This window comes from Bombina bombina, chromosome 8 (assembly GCF_027579735.1).
Source record: "Bombina bombina isolate aBomBom1 chromosome 8, aBomBom1.pri, whole genome shotgun sequence".
Lineage (NCBI taxonomy): Eukaryota > Metazoa > Chordata > Amphibia > Anura > Bombinatoridae > Bombina > Bombina bombina.
The window spans coordinates 171,070,746-171,095,022 of NC_069506.1; the positions used below are offsets into that span (position 1 = coordinate 171,070,746).

Sequence of the window (24,277 nt, forward strand, 5' to 3'; positions counted from 1 at the left end):
CAGCCTTACATTGTGATTCTCCTTATCTGATTTTTCACTCAGACAAGGTAGTTCTGCGTACTAAACCTGGGTTCTTACCTAAGGTGGTCACTAACAGGAATATCAATCAAGAGATTGTTGTTCCATCCTTGTGTCCAAATCCTTCTTCAAAGAAGGAACGTCTTCTACACAATCTGGATGTAGTTCGTGCCCTCAAGTTCTACTTGCAGGCAACTAAAGATTTTCGCCAAACTTCTTCCCTGTTTGTCGTTTATTCTGGACAGAGGAGAGGTCAAAAAGCTTCTGCTACCTCTCTCTCTTTTTGGCTTCGTAGCATAATACGTTTAGCCTATGAGACTGCTGGTCAGCAGCCTCCTGAAAGAATTACAGCTCACTCCACTAGAGCTGTGGCTTCCACTTGGGCCTTTAAGAATGAGGCCTCTGTTGAACAGATTTGCAAGGCTGCAACTTGGTCTTCGCTTCATACTTTTTCCAAATTTTACAAATTTGACACTTTTGCTTCTTCGGAGGCTATTTTTGGGAGAAAGGTTCTTCAGGCAGTGGTTCCTTCTATATAATGAGCCTGCCTATCCCTCCCGTCATCCGTGTACTTTTGCTTTGGTATTGGTATCCCAGAAGTAATGATGACCCGTGGACTGATCACACATAACAGAAGAAAACATAATTTATGCTTACCTGATAAATTCCTTTCTTCTGTTGTGTGATCAGTCCACGGCCCGCCCTGTTTTAAGGCAGGTAAATATCTTTTAAATTATACTCCAGTCACCACTTCACCCTTGGTTACTCCTTTCTCGTTGATTCTTGGTCGAATGACTGGGACTGACGTAGAGGGGAGGAGCTATATGCAGCTCTGCTGGGTGAATCCTCTTGCATTTCCTGTTGGGGAGGAGTTATATCCCAGAAGTAATGATGACCCGTGGACTGATCACACAACAGAAGAAAGGAATTTATCAGGTAAGCATAAATTATGTTATTTCCACTCTTGCCAAACGTGCTACTATTCCTATGGAAGATAGTACTTCTTTTAAAGATCCTTTAGATAGAAAGATTGAGTCTTATCTAAGGAAAGCTAATTTACATTCTGGTTATATTCTTAGACCTGCCATTTTTATGGCTGATGTGGCCGCTATTTCAACTTTTTGGTTGAGTAGTTTAGCTCATCAGGTAGAAGATCATGATTTATCCAGCATTATTCATTTGCTTCAACATGCTAATCATTTCATTTGTGATGCTTTATTTGACATTATTAAGATCGATGTTAAATCTATGTCTCTAGCTATTTTAGCCAGAAGAGCTTTATGGCTTAAAGCGTGGAATGCTGACATGGTGTCTACATCTAGTTTATTATCTTTGTCTTTCCAGGGTAAGAATCTATTTGGTTTTCAATTGTATTCTATTATTTTTACTATTACTGGGGGGAATGGAGTTTTTTCTACCGCAAGATAAAAAAAGTCTAAAGGTAAATTTACGGCTTCTAATAGTGTTCGTTCCTTTCGTCAGAATAAGGAACAAAAGTAGACTCCTTCCCCTAAGGCCTCTGGTTCCAATTGGAGACCTTCTTCAAATTGGAATAAAACCAAGCCTTATAAGAAACCAAATCCAACGCCCAAAACTGCATGAAGTTGCGACCCTCAATCCAGTTCAACTGGTGCGGGCAGTTTGAAATTATTTCAGGAAATTTGGTCAGGGTCTGTTCAGAATTGGTGGATTCAGAATATTGTGTCTCAAGGGTACTGAATAGGTTTCAGAATGAGACCTCCCGTGAGAAGATTCTTTCTCATGTTCCAACAAATCCTGTAAAGGCTCAGGCTTTTTCTTTCGGGATGAGGAGAGTCCATAGAACCCGCCCTTTTTTAGTTGAATCTAATGGGCAACTATTCTTATTTGCACCTCTTAACCTTACTTGTCTTTCCTACGTTTTTTTTCTACTTCTCTCCTCGGCTATACGTTAACTAGAGAATGAGTGGAGGTGGGAGGCATTGAAAGCTCTTGTGAGTTTTCATGACCTCCATCTAGTTGTGGGAAGTATATCCCACATGTTATGGACACCTATGGACTCTACTCATCCTGAAAGAAAGAAATTTATTGGCAAGTATAATTCTGTTTTTGTAGGTGACTATGTAAAGATGTGCTTTTGCTTGTGACTTTGAAATGTGCTTTGCTGCAATATCTATTCCTGGATCAATTTAATACCATGTCCGATATTACACTTAGAGTGACTCGCTTCCTTGAGAAGTGGAAGTTATTTTAGAGTTCTTCGATTTACCGACTAAACAGCAGATATTTGCACCTTTTGGAAACCCAATTTGTATGCTAGAAGTGACCCTTCATGGAGAATGGAATATCTGTGAGGACTAGGGCAACTGATATAACAAACTTTTTAACGTTGGATGTATTGGTAGTATTTTTTTGTTTTTATTGTTGTTTATTGTGTGTATTGATTTTTCTTGTTTTCATTTTTCAACTGTAAAATATAAAATTAAGCATGCTTAACCTTTGTGGGGGTTAAATTTACAATCCATTACAATTCTGCACATGAAGAGAAAATAGCATATCCTGTCATCAATGTTGCAATGCTTTTGCTATGTGCAATATATGTACCACACAATTTTGCGGTCTATGTAACTGTTTTATAAATGTTATACAAAAAAAACTAATATTGAAAATGTTAAATTTGTATTGCACAAATTATCATTAAAATACATTTGTTAAATTATGCAATTCATATGCGATTTGGATAGCAGAAAATTATATAATATTAGAAAATATTGCACCCACCCAACCTAATGCCACCTGTGTTGCAAAATTTTCTGTGGATAACACTCTTCAGGTTGGTTTTGTTGTGCCTTTATAGCTTTTGGCTGAAAGGAATACATTTCTGTAATGCAAATGGTGAAGTGACAATTACTAATGTTAAAATGATTTTGCATGAGAACTATTGAAGTTATTTAAAATCATATTGGTAATAAAGAGGAATGTAGTTTCTTCCACAGCTTATTTTGCTGTACTAATGCATTAGAACTGTGGGATAAATCCCTATTAGCATATGTTTGTGGATAAGGCAAAAGTATCCATAAGTGAAAGCCGATTAACTTAGTTTAGGAATATTCATTTAAAATAAATGTCATATGTAAAAAAAATGTATCACAATATAGTGGTTCAAACACAAAACGTGATTAAATCAAAAACATAAAAATGTGTTAATAGAACATAATATGAATACCATGCAGACCAAAGAAATTATAGAATAGACAAAAGTCCTTTGTATGATATCTATTGGCAGTCTTTATTGCAGATAATCCACAGGAGAGTTCCTCAAAAAGAAGAGAAAAATACAACCATAGCATAGATCTGTATATGTTATATGGTCACAAATCCCACACTGGAGCCGTTCTACTCACGTGGTACAGGGCTTCCACTGCTCTGAAATAAGCACTTTATATGAATAATACAGCATACAAGTTCACAATCTGTTGTAAAACAGACTAATGATCACTTAGGGTCTGCAGCAACTGACAGCTTATAACACTATAGTATGTAGGAGTCCATTTATACAGGCAAAGTATCTTTCTACACAGTTAAAGAGCCAGTGCTGCAAGGTAAATTTGCCCCTCCTTGTGGTCACTGTTACTGTAACAGCCTGAGAACAAAACGAGGCGAATTTACCACATTTTCTCGTGGTTCAGGAATATCAGAAATATGTCTCAATTAAATATGCAACTAATCTGTCTCTGAAGATCTGCTAGTTTGACTGCTGTTGCCTAAAACTATCAGCGGGTGTTGGCAGCAAGCCTTTTCCTAAATATTGCCTCCATCCCCAGGTATGTCAGGATCAGCTTCAGGGCATTATTATATATTCACTTTCTAGGTTTTCAAAACAAGTATTCATCCATGTGCATAAATGCCTCACAAAGATGTTTCTAGAGATTTCCCAATTATAGATATGACTTCAAAGGAAACTGACTTATGCCAAAATCAGGGATTTAAAGGCAAACCGGTTTCCTCTAATTACCCTGTTTAAGATCAAATTGAACAAACAGAAGGCTATGCTTCTGGCTACAGTTTGTCGTAGGAGGACCTGGTTTTTTAATTCTGTGCTTTTAGCTGGACGTAAACACTTGCTGCTTCACTAATGTTCAGTCTGTCTGTTCATTTCACAACCAAGACTCAACAATGCTTGTGCTGACTAATTGGCTTCCAAAGGTATGATTCTATGGAATAAGGATTTTCAGTGAAGTTGATTTCTATGCTTTTGTGAAATCACCACTACTTTACATTCAAAATAAATTAAATTGCTCAATCTGTTTACTATTTTTCATTTCTTTGTATGGTGAATGCCTGGTATGTTTCTCAGCGTTATAAATGGAGTCAGTCTAATCTTACTCAAGGTTTGGGATTGGTATTTAATTGGAAGGGAGAGGCACACCTGAAAACTTATACTTAAAGCGACAGTCTACACCAGAATTTTTATTGTTTTAGAAGATAGATAATCCCTTTATTACCCATTTCCCAGTTTTGCATAACCAACACAGTTATAATAATATACTTTTAACCTCTGTGATTATCTTGTATCTAAGCCTCTGCAAACTGCCCCTTTTTTCAGTTCTTTTGACAGACTTGCAGTCTAGCCAATCAGTGCCTGCTCACAGATTACTTCTCGTGCACGAGCACAGTGTTATCTATATGAAATATGTGAACTAACACCCTCTAGTGGTGAAAAACTGTTAAAATGCAATCTGAAAGAGGTGGGCTTCAAGGTCTAAGAAATTAGCATATGAACCTCCTAGGTTAAGCTTTCAAATAAGAATACCAAGAGAACAAAGCTAAATTGGTGATAAAAGTAAATTGGAAAATTGTTTAAAATTACATGCTCTATCTGAATCAAGTTTATTTTGGCCTAGAGTGTCCCTTTAAACCAAGTGACAATTACTAGTGCTTAAATATAATTTTACTTTGAAAATAGTATTTTCTTTAAAAAATACAAAATGACAAAAATATAAGGTAGTTAATGCTAAGAAGTCAAGTCACACAGCTATTTACAAATATTTATATTTTATTTCTTCTACAGCCAAATTCCAACCTTTTTGAAATCTGTTATAAAGAGCGTATCCAACAGTTTGATGACAATGAAGATGAAGGCTCTGATGGAGAGGATATCTGGCAAGAAAAAGAAATTAGATTTTCCTCAGGGACGATGCAGAGTAGTGGGACAAGGTATGATTCCCCTCCATCTGTGCTTTTTATATACAGCCTTCTCAGACGGGTTTAAGTCACTCAGTTTTTTTTCTAATGATTATTTTGGGATATCTAAAATTTGTCAGCTATTCTTACCAAAGAATCAAAATATTATATTACTGGCTTATGACATTTTTCTTTCCTAACATATGGTGAGTCCATGACTTGAGTAATTCCTGTTGGGATTATCACTCCTGGCTAGCAGGAGGAGGCAAAGAGCACCACAGTTAAACTGCTAAGTATCACTCCCTTACCCACAACCCACAGTCATTCTCTTTGCCTTCGGTGCATGGAGGAGGTGAAGATTAGGTGTCTCAAGAAAAATTTTGAATTAATCTACAAGCAAGTTTTGGGGTATAGCCGTATTCCACGTCCATCCTTGCAGTCGGGTAGTGGTGGCTTTAAAGCAGTTAGGAACTTGTAAAGCGGTACTTACTGCATTTTCCTTACAATTGCTGCCCTAGTTTAGAAAGCCAGAGTTGGCTACTCTGTTCTTTCTTTTTCAAAGGTCTCTGTGAAGAACTGTGTGTTCTCATACCTTGTAACTGTCTACATGCCGGACAGCAGAGCTGGTTGGGGAGATCATGCACTTAACAAATTAAAAGACACTGCTTTTTTATTTGAAAATAGATAATCATGTTGTATGGGTTACACTGGGGCATGAAGCAGGCACTGTAGCATGTGTGAGACTAACATTTAAACTCTTAAAAAGAAAGGGTAAAATGTTTTTTAGGCTTTATTTTCTGACACATATTTACTTGATAAAACAATACAAGTTTAAACTGAAAGTAAGGCTGAATTTTTTTCAGTAGCTTATTTATTTCCCCTTTGCTTTAAAATAAAACAATGCAACATTTTAAACTGTCGGGTTGAAGAACGGATATTTCTGTTACTCAGTGTACCAGGAAGTGGTGCCTCTGTGTCGCAGCAGTAATTTGAGCTCGGCAGTTGCGGTCACATGACAGGCTTTACTTCATAACATTTCTGAGGAAAAAGTAGTTTTTCTCCATTTCTGGGTGATCTGGTCTTAATTGGTAGCAGTAAGGCACCTCAGTAATTGAGGTGTGTGTGTGGGGGGGGGGGTTGCCTGAGGGGTATTTTAGAATTTTATTTTATTTTTATTAAATGTTATTTCTTAACTTTTCTCACGTAATTTTTAGCTGGGGATTGATCCTAATTTGGGATAAAATTTAAAGTGTATTTTCTCTTGTAAGGTGTATCCAGTCCACGGATCATTCATTACTTGTGGGATATTCTCCTTCCCAACAGGAAGTTGCAAGAGGATCACCCACAGCAGAGCTGTCTATATAGCTCCTCCCCTAACTGCCACCTCCAGTCATTCTCTTGCAACTCTCGACAAGCATGGAAGCAATAAGAGAGATGTGGTGAAATGTAGTTGTTTTTTCTTCAATTCAAAAGTTTGTTATTTTTAAATGGTACCGGAGTTGTACTATTTTGGTCCCAGGCAGAAAATAGAAGAAGAATCTGCCTGTGGTCTCTAATGATCTTAGCAGGTTGTAACTAAGATCCATTGCTGTTCTCACACATAACTGAAGAGAGAGGTAACTTCAGCTGGGGAATGGTGTGCAGGTTATCCTGCTATGAGGTATGTGCAGTTTAATTTTTTCTAGAGGAATGTAAATGCTAGAAAATGCTGTTGATACCAGATTTATTTAAGGTAAGCCGGATTACAGTGATTTAATAGCGACTGGTATCATGCTTACTGTCAGAGGTAATACTCTTATTATTTTTCAATTCCTGTCATATAAAACGTTTGCTGGGAGTGCTTAAACGTTTTTATATATGTTTTGGTGCTAAAACTTTAATGGGTCCTAGTTTTTTTCCACATGGCTGGCTTAAATTTGCCTAGAAACAGTTTTCTTAGGCCTCCCACTGTGTAGACATGAGTGGGAGGGGCCTAATTTAGCGCTTAATTGCGCAGTAACTTTTGCAGACTGAGACATCCAGCTTCCCTCGAGTCCCCTGAATGCTATAGGACCTCTCTAAAGGGTTTTTAGGCTTTCCAAAGTCGTTTGTATGGCAAGGTAGGGCCACACCAGAGCTGTGGCAGTTTGTTGTGACTGTTAAAAAAAAGTCTATATCGTTTTTTTGATCCGTTTTTTAAACTAAGGGGTTAATCATCCATTTGCAAGTGGGTGCAATGCTCTGTTAGCTTATTATACACACTGTAAAAATTTCGTTTGATTTACTGCTTTTTTTCACTGTTTTTCAAATTCTGACCTTTTTTATTTTTCTTAAAGGCACAGTACCGTTTTTATTTTTTGCTTGTTAACTTGCTTTAAAGTGTTTTCCAAGCTTGCTGGTCTCATTGCTAGTCTGTTTAAACATGTCTGACATAGAGGAAACTCCTTGTTCATTATGTTTAGAAGCCATGGTGGAACTCCCTCTTAGAATGTGTACCAAATGTACTGATTTCACTTTAAGTAATAAAGACCATATTCTGTCTTTAAAAAATTTATCACCAGAGGAATCTGACGAGGGGGAAGTTATGCCGACTAACTCGCCCCACGTGTCAGAACCTTTAAATCCTGCTCAAGGGACTCGCGCTCAAGAGACGCCAAGTACATCTAGCGCGCCCATGGCGTTTACTTTACAAGACATGGCGGCAGTCATGGATAATACACGGTCAGTGGTATTATCCAGACTACCTGGGTTACGAGGAAAGCGAGACAGCTCTGGAGTTAGAAGAAATACAGAGCATACTGACGCTTTAGTAGCTATGTCTGATACCCCCTCACAATATGCAGAAGCTGAGGAAGGAGAGCTTCTTTCTGTGGGTGATTTTTCTGACTCAGGGAAGAGGATTCAACCTGATTGAGATATCAACATTTAAATTTAAGCTTGAACACCTCCGCGTGTTGCTCAGGGAGGTTTTAGCTGCTCTGAATGACTGTGATACTATTGCAGTGCCAGAGAAATTGTGTAGATTGGATAAATACTATGCAGTACCTGTTTACACTGATGGTTTTTCCAATACCTAAAAGGTTTACAGAAATTATTACTAAGGAATGGGATAGACCAGGTGTGCCGTTCTCTCCCCCTCCTATTTTTAAGAAAATGTTTCCAATAGATGCCGCCACACGGGACTTATGGCAAACGGTCCCTAAGGTGGAGGGAGCAGTTTCTACACTAGCTAAGCGTAGTACTATCCCTGTCGAGGACAGTTGTGCTTTCTTAGATCCAATGGATAAAAAGTTAGAGGATTACCTTAAGAAAATGTTTATTAAACAAGGTTTTATTCTACAGCCCCTTGCATGCATTGCCCCAGTCACTGCTGCTGCGGCCTTCTGGTTTGAGTCTCTGGAAGAGGCTTTACAGGTAGAGACCCCATTGGATAATATACTTGACAAGCTTAGAGCACTTAAGCTAGCCAATTCTTTTGTTTCTGATGTCATTGTTCATTTGACTAAACTAACAGCTAAGAATTCTGGTTTTGCTATTCAGGCGCGTAGGGCACTATGGCTTAAATCATGGTCAGCTGACGTTACTTCAAAGTCCAAGCTGCTTAATATTCCCTTCAAGGGGCAGACCCTATTCGGGCCTGGTTTGAAGGAGATCATTTCTGATATCACTGGAGGAAAAGGTCATGCGCTTCCTCAGGATAGGTCCAAATCAAGGGCCAAACAGTCTAATTTTCGTGCCTTTTGAAACTTCAAGGCGAGTGCGGCATCAACTTCCTCTAATACAAAACAAGAGGGAACTTTTGCCCAGTCCAAGTCGGTCTGGAGACCTAACCAGACTTGGAACAAAGGTAAGCAGGCCAAAAAGCCTGCTGCTGCCTCTAAGACAGCATGAAGGATTGGCCCCCGATCCGGTAACGGATCTAGTAGGGGGCAGACTTTCGCTCTTCGCCCAGGCTTGGGCAAGAGATGTCCAGGATCCCTGGGCGTTGGAAATTGTATCCCAGGGATATCTTCTGGACTTCAGAGTTTCTCCTCCAAAAGGGAGATTTCACCTTTTACAATTATCTGCAAACCAGATAAAAAGAGAGGCATTTTTACACTGTGTTCAAGACCTCCTAGTTATGGGAGTGATCCACCCAGTTCCAAAGGAGGAACAGGGACAAGGATTCTATTCAAATCTGTTTGTGGTTCCCAAAAAAGAGGGAACCTTCAGACCAATCTTAGATCTCAAGATCTTAAACAAATTTCTCAGGGTACCATCATTCAAGATGGAGACTATTCGTACCATCCTACCTATGATCCAGGAGGGTCAATACATGACTACAGTGGATTTAAAGGATGCTTATCTTCACATTCCGATACACAAAGATCATCATCGGTTTCTCAGGTTTTCCTTCCTAGACCGGCATTACCAGTTTGTAGCTCTTCCCTTTGGGTTAGCTACAGCCCCAAGAATCTTTACGAAGGTTCTGGGGTCACTTCTGGCGGTCCTAAGGCCGCGGGGCATAGCAGTAGCCCCTTATTTAGACGACATTCTGATACAGGCGTCAAATTTCCAAATTGCCAAGTCTCATACGGACATAGTTCTGGCATTTCTGAGGTCGCATGGGTGGAAAGTGAACGAAGAAAAGAGTTCTCTATCCCCTCTCACAAGAGTCTCCTTTCTGGGAACTCTAATAGATTCTGTAGAAATGAGGATTTACCTGACAGAGACCAGGTTATCAAAACTTCTAATTTCCTGCCGTGTTCTTTATTCCACTCCTCGCCCTTCGGTGGCTCAGTGTATGGAAGTAATCGGCTTAATGGTAGTGGCAATGGACATAGTGCCGTTTGCCCGCCTACATCTCAGACCGCTGCAACTCTGCATGCTCAGTCAGTGGAATGGGGATTACATAGATTTGTCCCCTCTACTAAATCTGGATCAAGAGACCAGGGATTCTCTTCTCTGGTGGCTATCTCGGGTCCATCTGTCCAAAGGTATGACCTTTCGCAGGCCAGATTGGACAATTGTAACGACAGATGCCAGCCTTCTAGGCAGGGGGGCAGTCTGGAACTCCCTGAAGGCTCAGGGATCGTGGACTCAGGAGGAGACACTCCTTCCGATAAACATTCTGGAACTAAGAGCGATAGTCAATGCTCTTCAGGCTTGGCCTCAGCTAGCGACAATGAGGTTCATAAGATTTCAGTCGGACAACATCACGACTGTGGCTTACATCAACCATCAAGGGGGAACAAGGAGTTCCCTAGCGATGTTGGAAGTCTCAAAGATAATTCGCTGGGCAGAGATTCACTCTTGCCACCTATCAGCTATCCATATCCCAGGTGTAGAGAACTGGGAGGCGGATTTTCTAAGTCGACAGACTTTTCATCCGGGGGAGTGGGAACTCCATCCGGAGGTGTTTGCACAATTGATTCATCGTTGGGGCAAACCAGAACTGGATCTCATAGCGTCTCGCCAGAACGCCAAACTTCCTTGTTACGGATCCAGGTCCAGGGATCCCAAGGCGACGCTGATAGATGCTCTAGCAGCGCCTTGGTCCTTCAACCTGGCTTATGTGTTTCCACCGTTTCCTCTGCTCCCTCGTCTGATTGCCAAAATCAAGCATTAGAGAGCATCGGTGATCTTGATGGCGCCTGCGTGGCCACGCAGGACTTGGTATGCAGATCTGGTGGACATGTCATCCTTTCCATCATGGACTCTGCCGCTGAGACAGGACCTTCTACTTCAGGGTCCTTTCAACCATCCAAATCTAATTTCTCTGAGACTGACTGCCTGGAGATTGAACGCTTGATTTTATCAAAGCGTGGCTTCTTCGAGTCAGTCATTGACACCTTAATTCAGGCACGAAAGCCTATCACCAGGAAAATCTATCATAAGATATAGCGTAAATATCTTTATTGTTGCGAATCCAAGGGTTACTCATGGAGTAAAGTCAGGATTCCCAGGATATTATCCTTTCTCCAAGAAGGATTGGAAAAAGGATTGTCAGCTAGTTCCTTAAAGGGACAGATTTCTGCTCTGTCTATTCTTTTGCACAAGCGTCTGGCGGATGTTCCAGACGTTCAGGCTTTTTGTCAGGCTTTAGTTAGAATCAAGCCTGTGTTTAAACCCGTTGCTCCGCCATGGAGTTTAAATTTGGTTCTTAAAGTTCTTCAAGGGGTTCCGTTTGAACCTCTTCATTCCATAGATATCAAACTTTTATCTTGGAAAGTTCTATTTTTGGTAGCTATTTCCTCGGCTCGTAGAGTTTCTGAGTTATCTGCCTTACAATGAGATTCCCCTTATCTGATCTTCCATGCAGATAAGGTAGTTTTGCGTACCAAACCTAGGTTTTTACCTAAGGTGGTATCTAATAAGAATATCAATCAGGAGATTGTTGTTCCGTCATTGTGTCCTAATCCTTCTTCAAAGAAGGAACGTCTATTACACAATCTTGACGTGGTTCGTGCTTTAAAGTATTATTTACAAACTACTAAAGATTTTCGTCAAACATCTGCTTTGTTTGTTGTCTACTCTGGACAGAGGAAAGGCCAAAAGGCTTCGGCAACCTCGCTTTCGCTTTGGCTAAGAAGTATAATATGCTTGGCTTATGAGACTGCTGGCCAGCAGCCTCCTGAAAGGATTACAGCTCATTCTACTAGAGCTGTGGCTTCCACATGGGCCTTTAAAAATGAGGCTTCTGTTGAACAGATTTGCAAGGCGGCGACTTGGTCTTCGCGTCATACTTTTTAAAAAAAATTATAAATTTGATACTTTTGCTTCTTCGGAGGCTATTTTTGGGAGAAAGGTTTTACAGGCAGTGGTACCTTCCGTTTGTCCCTCCCTTCATCCGTGTACTTTAGCTTTGGTATTGGTATCCCACAAGTAATGGATGATCCGTGGTCTGGATACACCTTACAAGAGAAAACATAATTTATGCTTACCTGATAAATTTATTTCTCTTGTGGTGTATCCAGTCTACGGCCCGCCCTGTCATTTTACGGCAGGTATTTTTTAACTTTAAACTACAGTCACCACTGCACCCTATGGTTTCTCCTTTCTCTTGCTTGTCTTCGGTCGAATGACTGGAGGTGGCAGTTAGGGGAGGAGCTATATAGACAGCTCTGCTGTGGGTGATCCTCTTGCAACTTCCTGTTGGGAAGGAGAATATCCCACAAGTAATGGATGATCCGTGGACTGGATACACCACAAGAGAAATAAATTTATCAGGTAAGCATAAATTATGTTTTTTCCTTGGCTTATTTTTATTGAATATTAAAATCTTTGAAACTTATCTGTACAATTTTATTTACCGTTTCACAACATATCTGATATGGAGCAAGAGCCTGCTTTCATGAATTAATGCTTATTATGTTTAGATGCACAAATTGCAGCTCCTATGCAATTTTGATCTTCATGTGTCAAGAAAACCTTGCAAAATAAAGGTTACTTTTTTGAGCCTAATGTCTCTGAGAATGATGCTGTTAAAATAATACCTTGGCTTTCTCCTGCTATGTCCCAAGCCTCAATGGTGTCACCTGCAGTGCCCTGTGGTTCCTCTATAACTCCTAGTGGAGTTTATTTAAAAGAAGAAATTGCTGCCCAGGTATCTTCAGCGATATCTGCGGCATTAGCTGCCATTCCCAGATTACATGGAAAACACAAGAGGAAATTCAGAAAGTAAGGTGCCTGTCCTCAGTTCTGCTTCCCAATTCGCCCTTTCTCATAAGTATGATGAGGAAGATACATCAGGACTTTCAGAGGGTGAAATCTCAGATTCGGACAGTATAATTCCTTATTCTGAGACTGAGGTGGTATCCTTCAGATTTAAGCTTGAACACCTTCATGTATTGTTAAAGGAGGTTTCAGCTACTTTAGATGACTCAGATACCCCTGTCGTTGTCACTCCTAAGAAATCTAGTAAACTTAATAGTTTCTTTGATGAACCTTCCACTTCGGAGGTTTGTCCTGTGCCGGACCGTGCTAGGGAAATGATCTCACAGGAATGGGAGAAACCAGGGGTGTCTTTTTCCCCGTCTCCTATTTTTAAGAAAATGTTTCCTGTCGAGGACTCCATTAAAGACCCTTGGTATACTGTACCCAAAGTTGAAGGGGCCATTTCCACTCTGGCTTAGAGAACCACTATTCCTATTGAGGATAGCTGCTCTTTTAAGGATCCGATGGACAAGAAGCTGGAGGCTTATTTGAAAAAGATTTATGTTCATCAAGGTCTCCAATGGCAACCTGCGGTGTGTATTGCCACTGTGACTAGTGCGGCATCTTATTGGTCTGACGCCTTGTCTGATTCTCTTCAAATAGAGACTTCCTTGGATGAAATTCAAGATAGGATTAATGCTCTTAAGTTGGCCAATTATTTTATTGCAGATGCCATTTTACAGGTTGTTAGACTAGGAGCTAAAACTTCTAGTTTCGCTGTCCTAGCCCGCAGGGCGTTGTGGTTAAAATCCTGGTCTGCGGACGTTTCCTCTAAAGTCAAGCTTCTGGCGATTCCTTACAAGGGCAAAACCTTGTTTGAACCCGGTTTGGCAGAAATTACCTCTGATATTATGAGTCGAAAAGGGTCTTTTCTACCTCAAGATAAGAAGAGGTCTAAAAGACGTCAGAGTAATTTTTGTTCCTTTCATAACTTCAGAGGAAACCTTCCCCTTCTTCCAAGCAGGAACAATCCAAGTCTTCTTGGAAACCCAGTCAGTCTTGGAACAAGGGGAAACATCAAAGAAACCTGCAGCTGATTCCAAATCGGCATGAAGGGGTTGCCCTCGATCCGGGATTGGATCAGGTGGGGGGCTAGACTTTCTCAGTTCTCTCAAGCCTGGATGCGAGATGTCCCAGATCCCTGGACTGTGGACATAGTATCCCAGGGTTACAAATTGGAAATCAAGACTTTTCCTCCCAGAGGCAGATTCCATCTCTCAAGATTATCTGCAGACCAGATAGAGAGGCGTTCTTGAAATGTATACAACATCTTTCCTCCCTGGGAATGATAGTTCCAGTGCAGGAACAGGGTCTCGGGTTCTACTCCAGCTTATTTGTGGTTCCCCAAAAAAGAGGGAACTTTCCGTCCCATTCTAGACTTGAAGTGTCTAAACAAGTTTCTTAAAGTTCCATACTTCAAGATGGAGACTATACGTTCCATTCTTCCTTTAGTACAAGAGGGTCAGTTCATGACAACCATAGACCTAAAGGATGCGTATCTTCATGTTCCTATTCACAGGGACTATCACTGAGATTTGCCTTTCTGGACTAACATTTCCAGTTTGTGGCCCCCTCCATTTGGTCTAGCCACAGCTCCCAGAAATTTTTCAAAGGTTCTGGGGGCTCTTTTGGCAGTGATCCGTTCTCGTGGAATTGCTATTGCACCCTACCTGAACGACTTATTGGTTCAGGCGCCATCTTTTCAACAAGCAAAATCTCACACAGAGATATTGTCATTTCTTCGTTCCCACAGATGGAATGTGAATCTGGAAAAAAGCTCCCTTTCCCCCGTTACAAGAGTAGTGTTCTTAGGGACCATAATAGATTCTCTATTGATGAAGATTTTTCTGACAGAGGTCGGGAAAAACAAAATTATTTCCTCTTGCCTCTCTCTTCAGGCTACTGCTTATCCTTCAGTGGTTCAATATATGAAGGTAATGAGTTTGATGGTGGCTTCCATGGACATCATTTATTTTTGCTCAATACAATTTGAGGGCTCTCCAGTTTTGCATGCTCAGACAATGGAATGGCGACCATGCTGATCTATCTCAGAGAATAGAGTTAGATCAGTCGTATAGGGATTCTCTCCTGTGGTGGATTTTTCAGGAACATCTGTCTCAGGGCACATGCTTTCGGAGACCTTCCTGAGTGATCGTGACCACGGATGCCAGGCTGCTGGGCTGGAGAGCAGTCTGGAACTTATTAAAAACTCAGGGCCTTTGGACTCGGGTGGAGTCTGCTCTTCCCATCAACATCTTGGAGTTGAGGGCGATTTTTACAATGCTCTATTGGCTTGGCCTCAGTTGTCCTTAGCCCAGTTTATCAGGTTCCAGTCAGATAACATATCCTCTGTGGCTTACATCAATCACCAGGGAGGAACTCGGTGTTCCTTAGCCATGAAGGAGGTTACTCTGATTCTTCAGTGGGCAGAGACCACAATTGCTGTCTATCTGCCATCCACATTCCAGGAGTAGACAACTGGGAAGCGGATTTTCTGAGCAGACAGACTTTTCATCCCGGGGAGTGGAAACTCCATTCGGAGGTGTTTTCCAGCTTAGTCCTCAAATGGAGGGTGCCGGAGTTGGATCTGATGGCGTATTGTCAGAACGCCAAGCTTCCAAGGTATGGTTTAAGGTCAAGAGATCCGCAGACCATTCTGATAGATGCTCTGGCGGTTCTTTGGGTTTTCAGGTTGGCATACCTGTTTTCTCTGTTTGCACTCCTTCCAGGAGTCATTGCTCGTATCAGGAGATACGAGATCAGGAGAGGGCGTTGGTGATTCTAATAGCCCCTGCGGGGCCTCGCAGGATCTGGTTTGTAGACCTAGTGGAGATGTCATCTCTCCCACCTTAGAGACTACCTCTGAGGAAGGAAGGACCTCCTGATTCAGGGTCCCTTCCTTCATCCAAATCTCATTTCTCTGAAGTGGACTGCTTGGAGATTGAACGCTTAATTCTGTTTAAGTGTGGTTTTTCTGAGTCGGTCATTGAGACCATGATTCAGGCTTGCAATCCTGTTAATAGAAATAATTAGCATAATATATGTTAGGGCTGGGCGATATGGGCAAAAAAAACCCCGCTATTTTTTGGGGAAAAAACGTGATTGGGATTTAATTGCGATTTTCTTATAAATGACTAACGCCTTCATTTTGCATTCTAAAGTTTATTTAACACTACAGAATCTTAATGTACATGTTTCTCAATGTCCAATACACTCTTGGAGCATAAAAATACAAACCACAAAATAGTTAAAATAAAATTTGCTGCCTGTGATGTAATTAAATAGTAGCCACTAGCCAGTTATTAGGTCTTATGACACACACATTGTCATGTTTTCTTGGACAGTCATTCTAACTGTGGACAGTGGTATGATTAACAAATGAAGCAGTGTAAGCCACGTACACACACAAAATATATATATATATATATATATATATATATATATATATATATATATATATATATATATATATATATACAGGTGGACACTCACTTGTTGAGACCTCAATCCAAATGAGGTAAGGAGTTAGCGTGGAGGCTATATGCAGCCTAAAGTCGATGTTCAAGTTGTTATCCGTTATACAGCTTACTTCCCCTTTAAGACTGGTGCCAGAAGGTAGATATATCACACTTTTCTTCTTTATCAAAACACCTTGTCAGTCTCTCCTAATTAATATATATATATATATATATATATATATATATATATATAATTTTTTTTTATTTATTTTTTTTTAAACATTTTAATTTGACTGAAAATGAGCCCTGCTCCTGTCCAGGAATCCATTACATGCCTATAGCAGTAGGGGTGGGGGGCTGCTCCTTTCAGAAATGCTGTGCCTTGCTGATATAAAATACATTGTAGATGCAGTTAACCCAGCATCTAATAGCAGAGGGGACTGCAGTTTTAGCCTTTTTGGCAGCCGTGAGGTTAACTGCATCTGCTATATGCTATGTATTTGAGCCATTTCTCGTCGGAGCAGGAGATTGTGTGAGAGGTTCTATAATGTTACATACCCTAAGTTTCAGACTGCAGACGTCCTATGGGGGAAATATAAGTAAGTGGCTTTCCCTCCTCTTCATTCCTGTATGGGCTCTGCTTTTAGAATTCTCGATTGATCAGCTGCTTCTGAGAACAGAAAGTGAAAGTAAAACAGCCATTTTACAAATGTGTGCTAAAAGCAACTACTAGATGGAGCTGGTTTGCAAGAAATCACAAACAAATCAATGCATTACAGCCACATCTGATTTTTTTTTTAAATTTAGGAAAAAATCGCGACACTCGCGGTTTTAAAATCGCGGTGATTAATCACTGTTTTAAATCGCATATGCGATTAATCGTGCAGCCCTAATATAGGGCGTAAATATCCTTATTGGTGTGAATCCAAGGGCTACTCTTGGAGTAGAATTCCTAGAATTTTATCTTTTCTTCAGGAAGGCCTAGAGAAGGGATTGTCAGTCAGTACTTGTCAGAATTCCGCTTTATCAGTTTTACGTTTGGCGGATGTGCAAGATGTGCAATCTTTTTGTCAGGCCTTGGTCAAAATCAGGCCTGTCTTTAAGTCTGTTGCTCCTCCTTGGAGCCATAACCTTGTTCTTAAAGTTTTACAGCTGGCTTCGTTTGAGCCGTTGCATTCCATAGACATTAAGTTGTTATCTTGGAAGGTTTTGTTTCTTGTTGCTATCTCTTTTGCTCAAAGAGTCTTGGAATTCTCAGCTCTGCAGTGTGATTCCCCTTATTTTATTTTTCATGTTGACTACGTAATCCAGATGGTAGGAATTATACATGTGCTTCTAAAGCAGATCCCACCTTATCTAGAATAGGTCTATTCTTACTGTCAAATTCCTTCATCCCCAGAGTAACTAAAGATAAAATCTATGATGTGATAATTTCAGATCACACCCCAGTAGAATTAGTGTTTCTAGACAGACATCCTTATATAAATAGAAGTACCCTACGTTTCCCTTATTATCTATATTCCTCAGAGAGCTTTCAAAAGCATTTACTACACTCATGGAATTATTATTTAACAGATAATGAGACATTTAGATGATGCAGAATTGTTCTGGGGGGCCGCTAAAGCAGTACTCTCCGGCAATATAATATCATTTAATGCTAATTTACGAAGAAATTCTAGACAGAAACTTCAGCACTTACAGGAAACATTAACAAGGGCTTATCATTCCTATTGTATAACACCTTCGGCTCTAATGAGAGGGGCTTATTTGACAAGTAAAGAAGAACTGGATGCCTATCTTACGCATCAAGCAACTCGCTGATGAAAGTGGATAGTTGCTATTATAGATTCGGAAATCGGTCAGGTAAATTACTTGCCTCTCTAGTTAAGATGAGATCATCCTGCAAACATATAGCAGCTATTCGATACAAAGGTAGTACAAATAGGACACCAGTTTCTATTGCAAAGGCCTTTGCAAACTATCTTTCTGATTTATACACTAGCCAGACAACTACTTTGCTGGTGCCATCATCCAAGTTTTGGCAGAATTTAACACCGCCACAAATTATGCAAGAGCAAATAGACTGTTTAAATGCGCCAATAACGATGAAAGACATTGGAAAAACTGACACGTTAGCAAGCGGCAGGTCCAGATGTCCTAACCATAGAATTTGTTACTTAAAGTACAAAATATTCCTATACTCATTGACTTGTTAAATAGATTTTTTTTAAAAAATATATGCCCAACTCAGAATTTTAGTAGTGCACATATTTCCTTATTTTAAAATCTGGAAAAGAACAGGAGTTACCAGAGTCTTATATACCTATTTCGCTGCTAAATTCTGATTATAAAATCTTAATGAAAATTTTAACAGAACGTTTAAAAATGTTTCTTACTACTCTTATACATCCTGATCAGACGGGCTTTATGTGTAGAAGGACATTGGTAATGAACTTAAGAAGAGTTCTACATGCAATCTCGCATTTTTGGTCACGTTCAGTAGAGGATAATGGGGGAGTCCTATCAGAGGCCTTCCTGCTTTCATTAGATGCAGAGAAGGCCTTTGATAGGGTTGAATGGAATCATCTGTTTGAGACACTTAGGCACTTTGGCTTTAGAGGTCCATTTCTGTCCTTTATTTGTAATGTTTATTATACTCCAATAGCTCATATTTTTCCCCCTGGGGTAACCTTGCATAGATGGACTAGACCAGGTTGCCTGCTGTCGCCTCTTGTTCAACTTAGTTTTAGAACCTTTAGCAATAAAATCACATACTTAATTTCCAGGAATAAACATTAAAGGAGCAATATTGCTTCTTGCTTTGTATGCAGATGGCGTTATTTGTGGAACATCCCTCCATATTCCCAAAATATTACAATTGGTTGTGGACTTTGGAAGTATATCTGGCTATAAGGTAAATATGACCAAGTCAGAGATTTTATGGCTTCATAAAGCTAAGAATAATATAGATAAGTATCCATTTAAAGAAGCTAAGCATGCTATGACTTATCTGGGTTTTCAGTTGTCGAATACTCCCAATTCAATATATAAATTAAACATTACTAAGCAATGCATAGAAGCATCTGCACTTTTGGGAGGATGGCATTACCTTACTCTTTGTCTAGCTTGTAGATTTGACCTCGTTAAAATGGTTATCCTGCCCAAATTATTATATCCTCTTTTAATGCTTCCCTTTCTTTTTACTAGAAGAGACTTAAAACACTTAAACAATGCAACTTTGCAATTTATTTGGAGAGGGAAAAAATCGAGTATAGCCTATAATAAATTACATGCCCCTTACTCAAAAGGTGGCCTTGGTTTGCCTAATTTTAAATTAAATAACTGGGCAGCACTGATACGTAATGTTATGGATTGGCAATTAGGCACGGGTCATTTTTACGAAGAAACATTAAAAAGGTCAGTCTTGGGCGGGTTGGAACTTTAATTTCTTCCATATGTTTCTTTGAAGAGCTTACCTATGGACATACATATACACATCTTATATATGGATGCTCTTCACTTATGGCCCTAGCCCATACATTTTTGAAGCATAAACACGCCTCCCCCAAGCTGATTCCATTACTGGGGAACATTTATTTCCCAGCTGGTATGGATACTGGTCCTTTCCAAGTGTGGAGGATGGAGGGTCATAGGGGATTGTTTAGACCCTATAAATAAAGAGATAAATTAGTTTCAAGATTTGCAAGCTTGGTTTGGAATACCACAATCTCATTTTTATGCATATCTGCAGGCACGCCATTATATTAGGAGTTCAAAGGAACAATGATCCTTTTTTTTGGCATACCCCGGTTTTGAATCAATCCCAAATAGTGTTTACTACGGGCTTTTTCTCTATGGCAGGATTTTATAAATGTCTCAATTATAGACGAGAGCAGTAAGTATAAAAGGGGTTGGTGAGTAAATGGAGCAAGGATGTTGTTGAGAACCTAATGCTCTCAAGTTACGCGCAGTTTATATTCAGTAAAAAAGCCACTCTTTCCATATCCCTAAGAGAATCCCAATTGAGAATGCTGCATCAAGACTACATAACCCCTCGTAGATTATCTAAGTGGAGACTGGACTGTAGTAACAGATGTAACACGTTTTTATGGGAAAATGCAAACTCTATTAATCATTTCTATACCTGCCTAAATATATATCTACTAGTACTAAAGCCTGTTTACACGGGCCATTTTTTGCAGTACAGCGGTCCCACCCCTTGCTCTCTCCCCCTTCTCTTTTGCTCTCTCTCCCCCTTCTCTTTTGCTCTCTCTTCCCCTTCTCTTTTGCTCTCTCTCCCCCCTCTCTTTTGCTCTCTCTCCCCCCTCTCTTTTGCTCTCTCTCCCCCCTCTCTTTTGCTCTTTCTCCCCCCTCTCTTTGGCTCTCTCTTTGGCTCTCTCCCCCCCCCCCTCTTTGGCTCTCTCTCCCCCCCCCCCCCCTCTTTGGCTCTCTCTCTCCCCCCCCTCTTTGGCTCTCTCTCTCTCTCCCCCCCCCCTCTTTGTCTCTCTCTCTCTCTCTCCCCCCCCCTCTTTGGCTCTCTCTCTCTCCCCCCCCCCCTCTTTGGCTCTCTCTCCCCCCCCTCTTTGGCTCTCTCTCTCCCCCCCCCCCTCTTTGGCTCTCTCTCTCTCCCCCCTCTTTGGCTCTCTCTCTCTCTCTCTCCCCCCCCCCCCTCTTTGTCTCTCTCTCTCTCCCCCCCCCTCTTTGGCTCTCTCTCTCCCCCCTCTTTGGCTCTCTTTCTCTCCCCCCTCTCTCTTTCTCTCCCCCCCCCCTCTTTGGCTCTCTCTCTCTCCCCCCCCCCCCTCTTTGGCTCTCTCTCTCCCCCCCCCCCTCTTTGGCGCTCTCTCTCTCCCCCCCCCCCCTCTTTGGCGCTCTCTCTCCCCCCCCCCCCTCTTTGGCTCTCTCTCTCTCCTCCCCCCCCCCCTCTTTGGCTCTCTCTCTCCCCCCCCCCCCCCCTCTTTGGCTCTCTCTCTCTCCTCCCCCCCCCTCTTTGGCTCTCTCTCTCTCCTCCCCCCCCCCCTCTTTGGCTCTCTCTCTCCCCCTCTTTGGCTCTCTCTCTCTCTCCCCCCCCCTTTGGCTCTCTCCCCCCCCTTTGGCTCTCTCCCCTCCTCTATTTGGCTCTCCCCCCCCTTTGGCCCTTCTCCCCCCCTCTCTTGCTCCCTCTCTGGCTCTGTCTTTCAAACCCTTTGCCTCTCTGGCCACGCCCCCATCGCGGCACCCCGCCCGCCCACGCCCCATTGCGGGGACACCCGCCCGGTCATGCCCCCTCGCAGCACCCGGTCACGCCCCCTCGTCACGTCCCGCCACGCCCCCATCACCCATTCAGCCTTGCTCTGTGCTGAGTGTCAGGATCCAAACAGCCAGGTATGTTTGTCATGTGCAGTCTCTACTGCGCATGACTGCATCTGACAAACATACTTGGCCAATTATTATATAGGATTTTTGGCATCCAATATTGGATTAAACACGGTTTTAAAATTGAGGTTACTCTGGATATTCCTTAAATATGTCTGCTTAAATGGGATAAAAAATTTGATAATTAGCAAATACTCCTAACTTTAATTATACTACTAGCTCGTAAATGTATACTGGATTTATGGACAGTTAGGAAAGCGCCTACAATTCCTCAATGAATACAATAAAACTATTCAATGAACAGTGGGATACTAAATTGGATAGCTCAAATAGATTAAAAGTTTTTCTTAAAAAATGGCAACCATATATATATAAAGACATTAGAAATAGAACTCCAAAGACAGATTATGTTACCCTGTGCACAATCAGTAGTGATATTAGAGGCCAGAATGAGAGGAGAATGGAGCTGTGTAGATGATAGGATGGAGGAAAGAGCTAGATGACTTAACATATCAGATGGAATTGGTATATAAGCTGATATGTCAATGATTTAGGGAGGGGGAGAGAGAAGATCAATATATATATATATATATATATATATATATATATGTATATATATATATTATATTTACTTTATTGTTCATATCTTTCAGCAATACATGAAAAAGAGACAATAAGTGTTATTGGTACAATGGGTAAAACATAATCCATACAGCCTGGTAGAGTCCTGTAGGTTATAGCAGAGTCCCAAGATGGATGCAAGCCTGGAATCTATCGTATCCAGGCACATGTGTCTCTTCCATAAGCATGATTTTTTAATAAGTTTTTCTTATTCAACAGAATCATTATACAACATTAAACAAATCAAATGACTGCCAGAGCGTGACAGATATATTTTCATGAAGCATTAGTTTGATAGAGAGGTGAAGAACGGAGGGAAAGATCTTCAGTGGAGAGGGAGAAGAGAGAGAGGGAAAAAAAAACCCTGATCCATGTGGGCGTTCGAGATTACCAGACAAATTATACAGGGGCTCCCTTCCAGCTGGTCAGCATCATTTCATAGGCGACCATCTGGTTTCTCTTTAAGTAATGCAATCTCTCTAACACCAGCAAGTCATCTACCGATACCCGCCATTGATATGTGACCTCTCCGATACTTGTACTATTACCTCAGACCAAAAACCCGAGATCCTCGGGCAGGACCACCAAATATGTAATAATGAACCAGTCTCCCCACACCCTCTCCAGCACAGTGGGCTGGCCATAGGGTATAGTTTGTGGAGTCTGGCCAAAGTGAGATTACATCTACTCAACAGTTTCAAGTGAATTTCTTGCACATTGGCTGATACAAAGGAATGTTTTGTCAGTGTGAACGATTTGAGCCACGCCTCTTGTTCGATGTCTGTATTAAGCTCCCTGTTCCAAGTTCTAGTATACGTAGGGAGAGAGCTATCTGGCAGTCCAATCATTAGCTTATATATGAGAGAGATTAACCGCCTTTGTGGTCTATTTGCTATACATAAATGTAATGGAGTGAAGTCTCTTCCCAGTCTATCTTTGTGTGCGTGGTGTGACAAGAAATGTACCAATTGATTATACCTTAACCATGATGAAGAAATGTTGCAGTTTACCGCAATCATCTGCTGTTGGGTGTATATCTTCCCGTTCTCTCTAATATTATGTAAGCAGCCCGTTTTGAGACAGTAAGGTATACCAGGACGTGTTCCTCTCTTATAGTATGGTAGATCAGGATTCTCAATAATTGGTATTACTGGGTAAGTCCTAGACGAAATATGTGCGTTAGTGGCAGTTGCTTTATCCCATTCGTGTAGTATTTCCGATGTTATCTGGTATTTGCCTAACATTTTTGGGCGGTGTGTTGATGGAATTAATGCCAGTGTGCCAACGTTATTAAGTTTGAAGATTTGTTCATCTAGTCTAACCCAAGCCTTATGTGTTGTGTTTTGGGACCATTCCACTATGCGCTGTAATAGTATGGCCTGTCTGTAAGCCGATAAATCAGGGAAACCCAGACCTCCCCTGTCACTTGGTAGGTACATCGTTCTCCTAGGGACTCTTGGTTTTGTACCCGACCACACAAGCTGCTCCAATATTCTTTGTAATTGAGGTAAGTATTCTCTCGGAAGGGAGATCGGGATAGTCTGCAATATATAAAGAATACGAGGAAGGATATTCATCTTAATTACTCCTATCTTTCCTGGCCATGTGAGAGGCTTATTTCTCTTAAGTGTATCCAGTCCACGGATCATCCATTACTTATGGGATATTAACTCCTCCCCAACAGGAAGTGCAAGAGGATTCACCCAGCAGAGCTGCTATATAGCTCCTCCCCTAACTGCCATTACCAGTCATTCTCTTGCACCCAACGAATAGATAGGATGTGTGAGAGGACTGTGGTGATTATACTTAGTTTCATACCTTCAATCAAAAGTTTGTTATTTTATAATAGCACCGGAGTGTGTTATTCCTTCTCTGGTAGAATTTGAAGAAGAATCTACCTGAGTTTTTCTATGATTTTAGCCGGAGTAGTTAAGATCATATTGCTGTTTCTCGGCCATCTGAGGAGAGGTAAACTTCAGATCAGGGGACAG

General features: G+C 41.0%; 1 protein-coding gene across 2 annotated transcripts in view; it reads left to right on the forward strand.

Moving 5' to 3' along the window:
• The window catches only part of PPP6R1 (protein phosphatase 6 regulatory subunit 1), a 602,143-nt gene that overhangs the window by 416,290 nt on the left and 161,576 nt on the right, over positions 1–24,277 (forward strand). For both annotated transcript variants that reach the window (XM_053690700.1, XM_053690701.1), the window contains one exon: positions 5,069–5,214. In XM_053690700.1, coding sequence (XP_053546675.1) covers positions 5,069–5,214 — 146 coding nt within the window. The remainder of the gene's footprint in view (positions 1–5,068; positions 5,215–24,277) is intronic.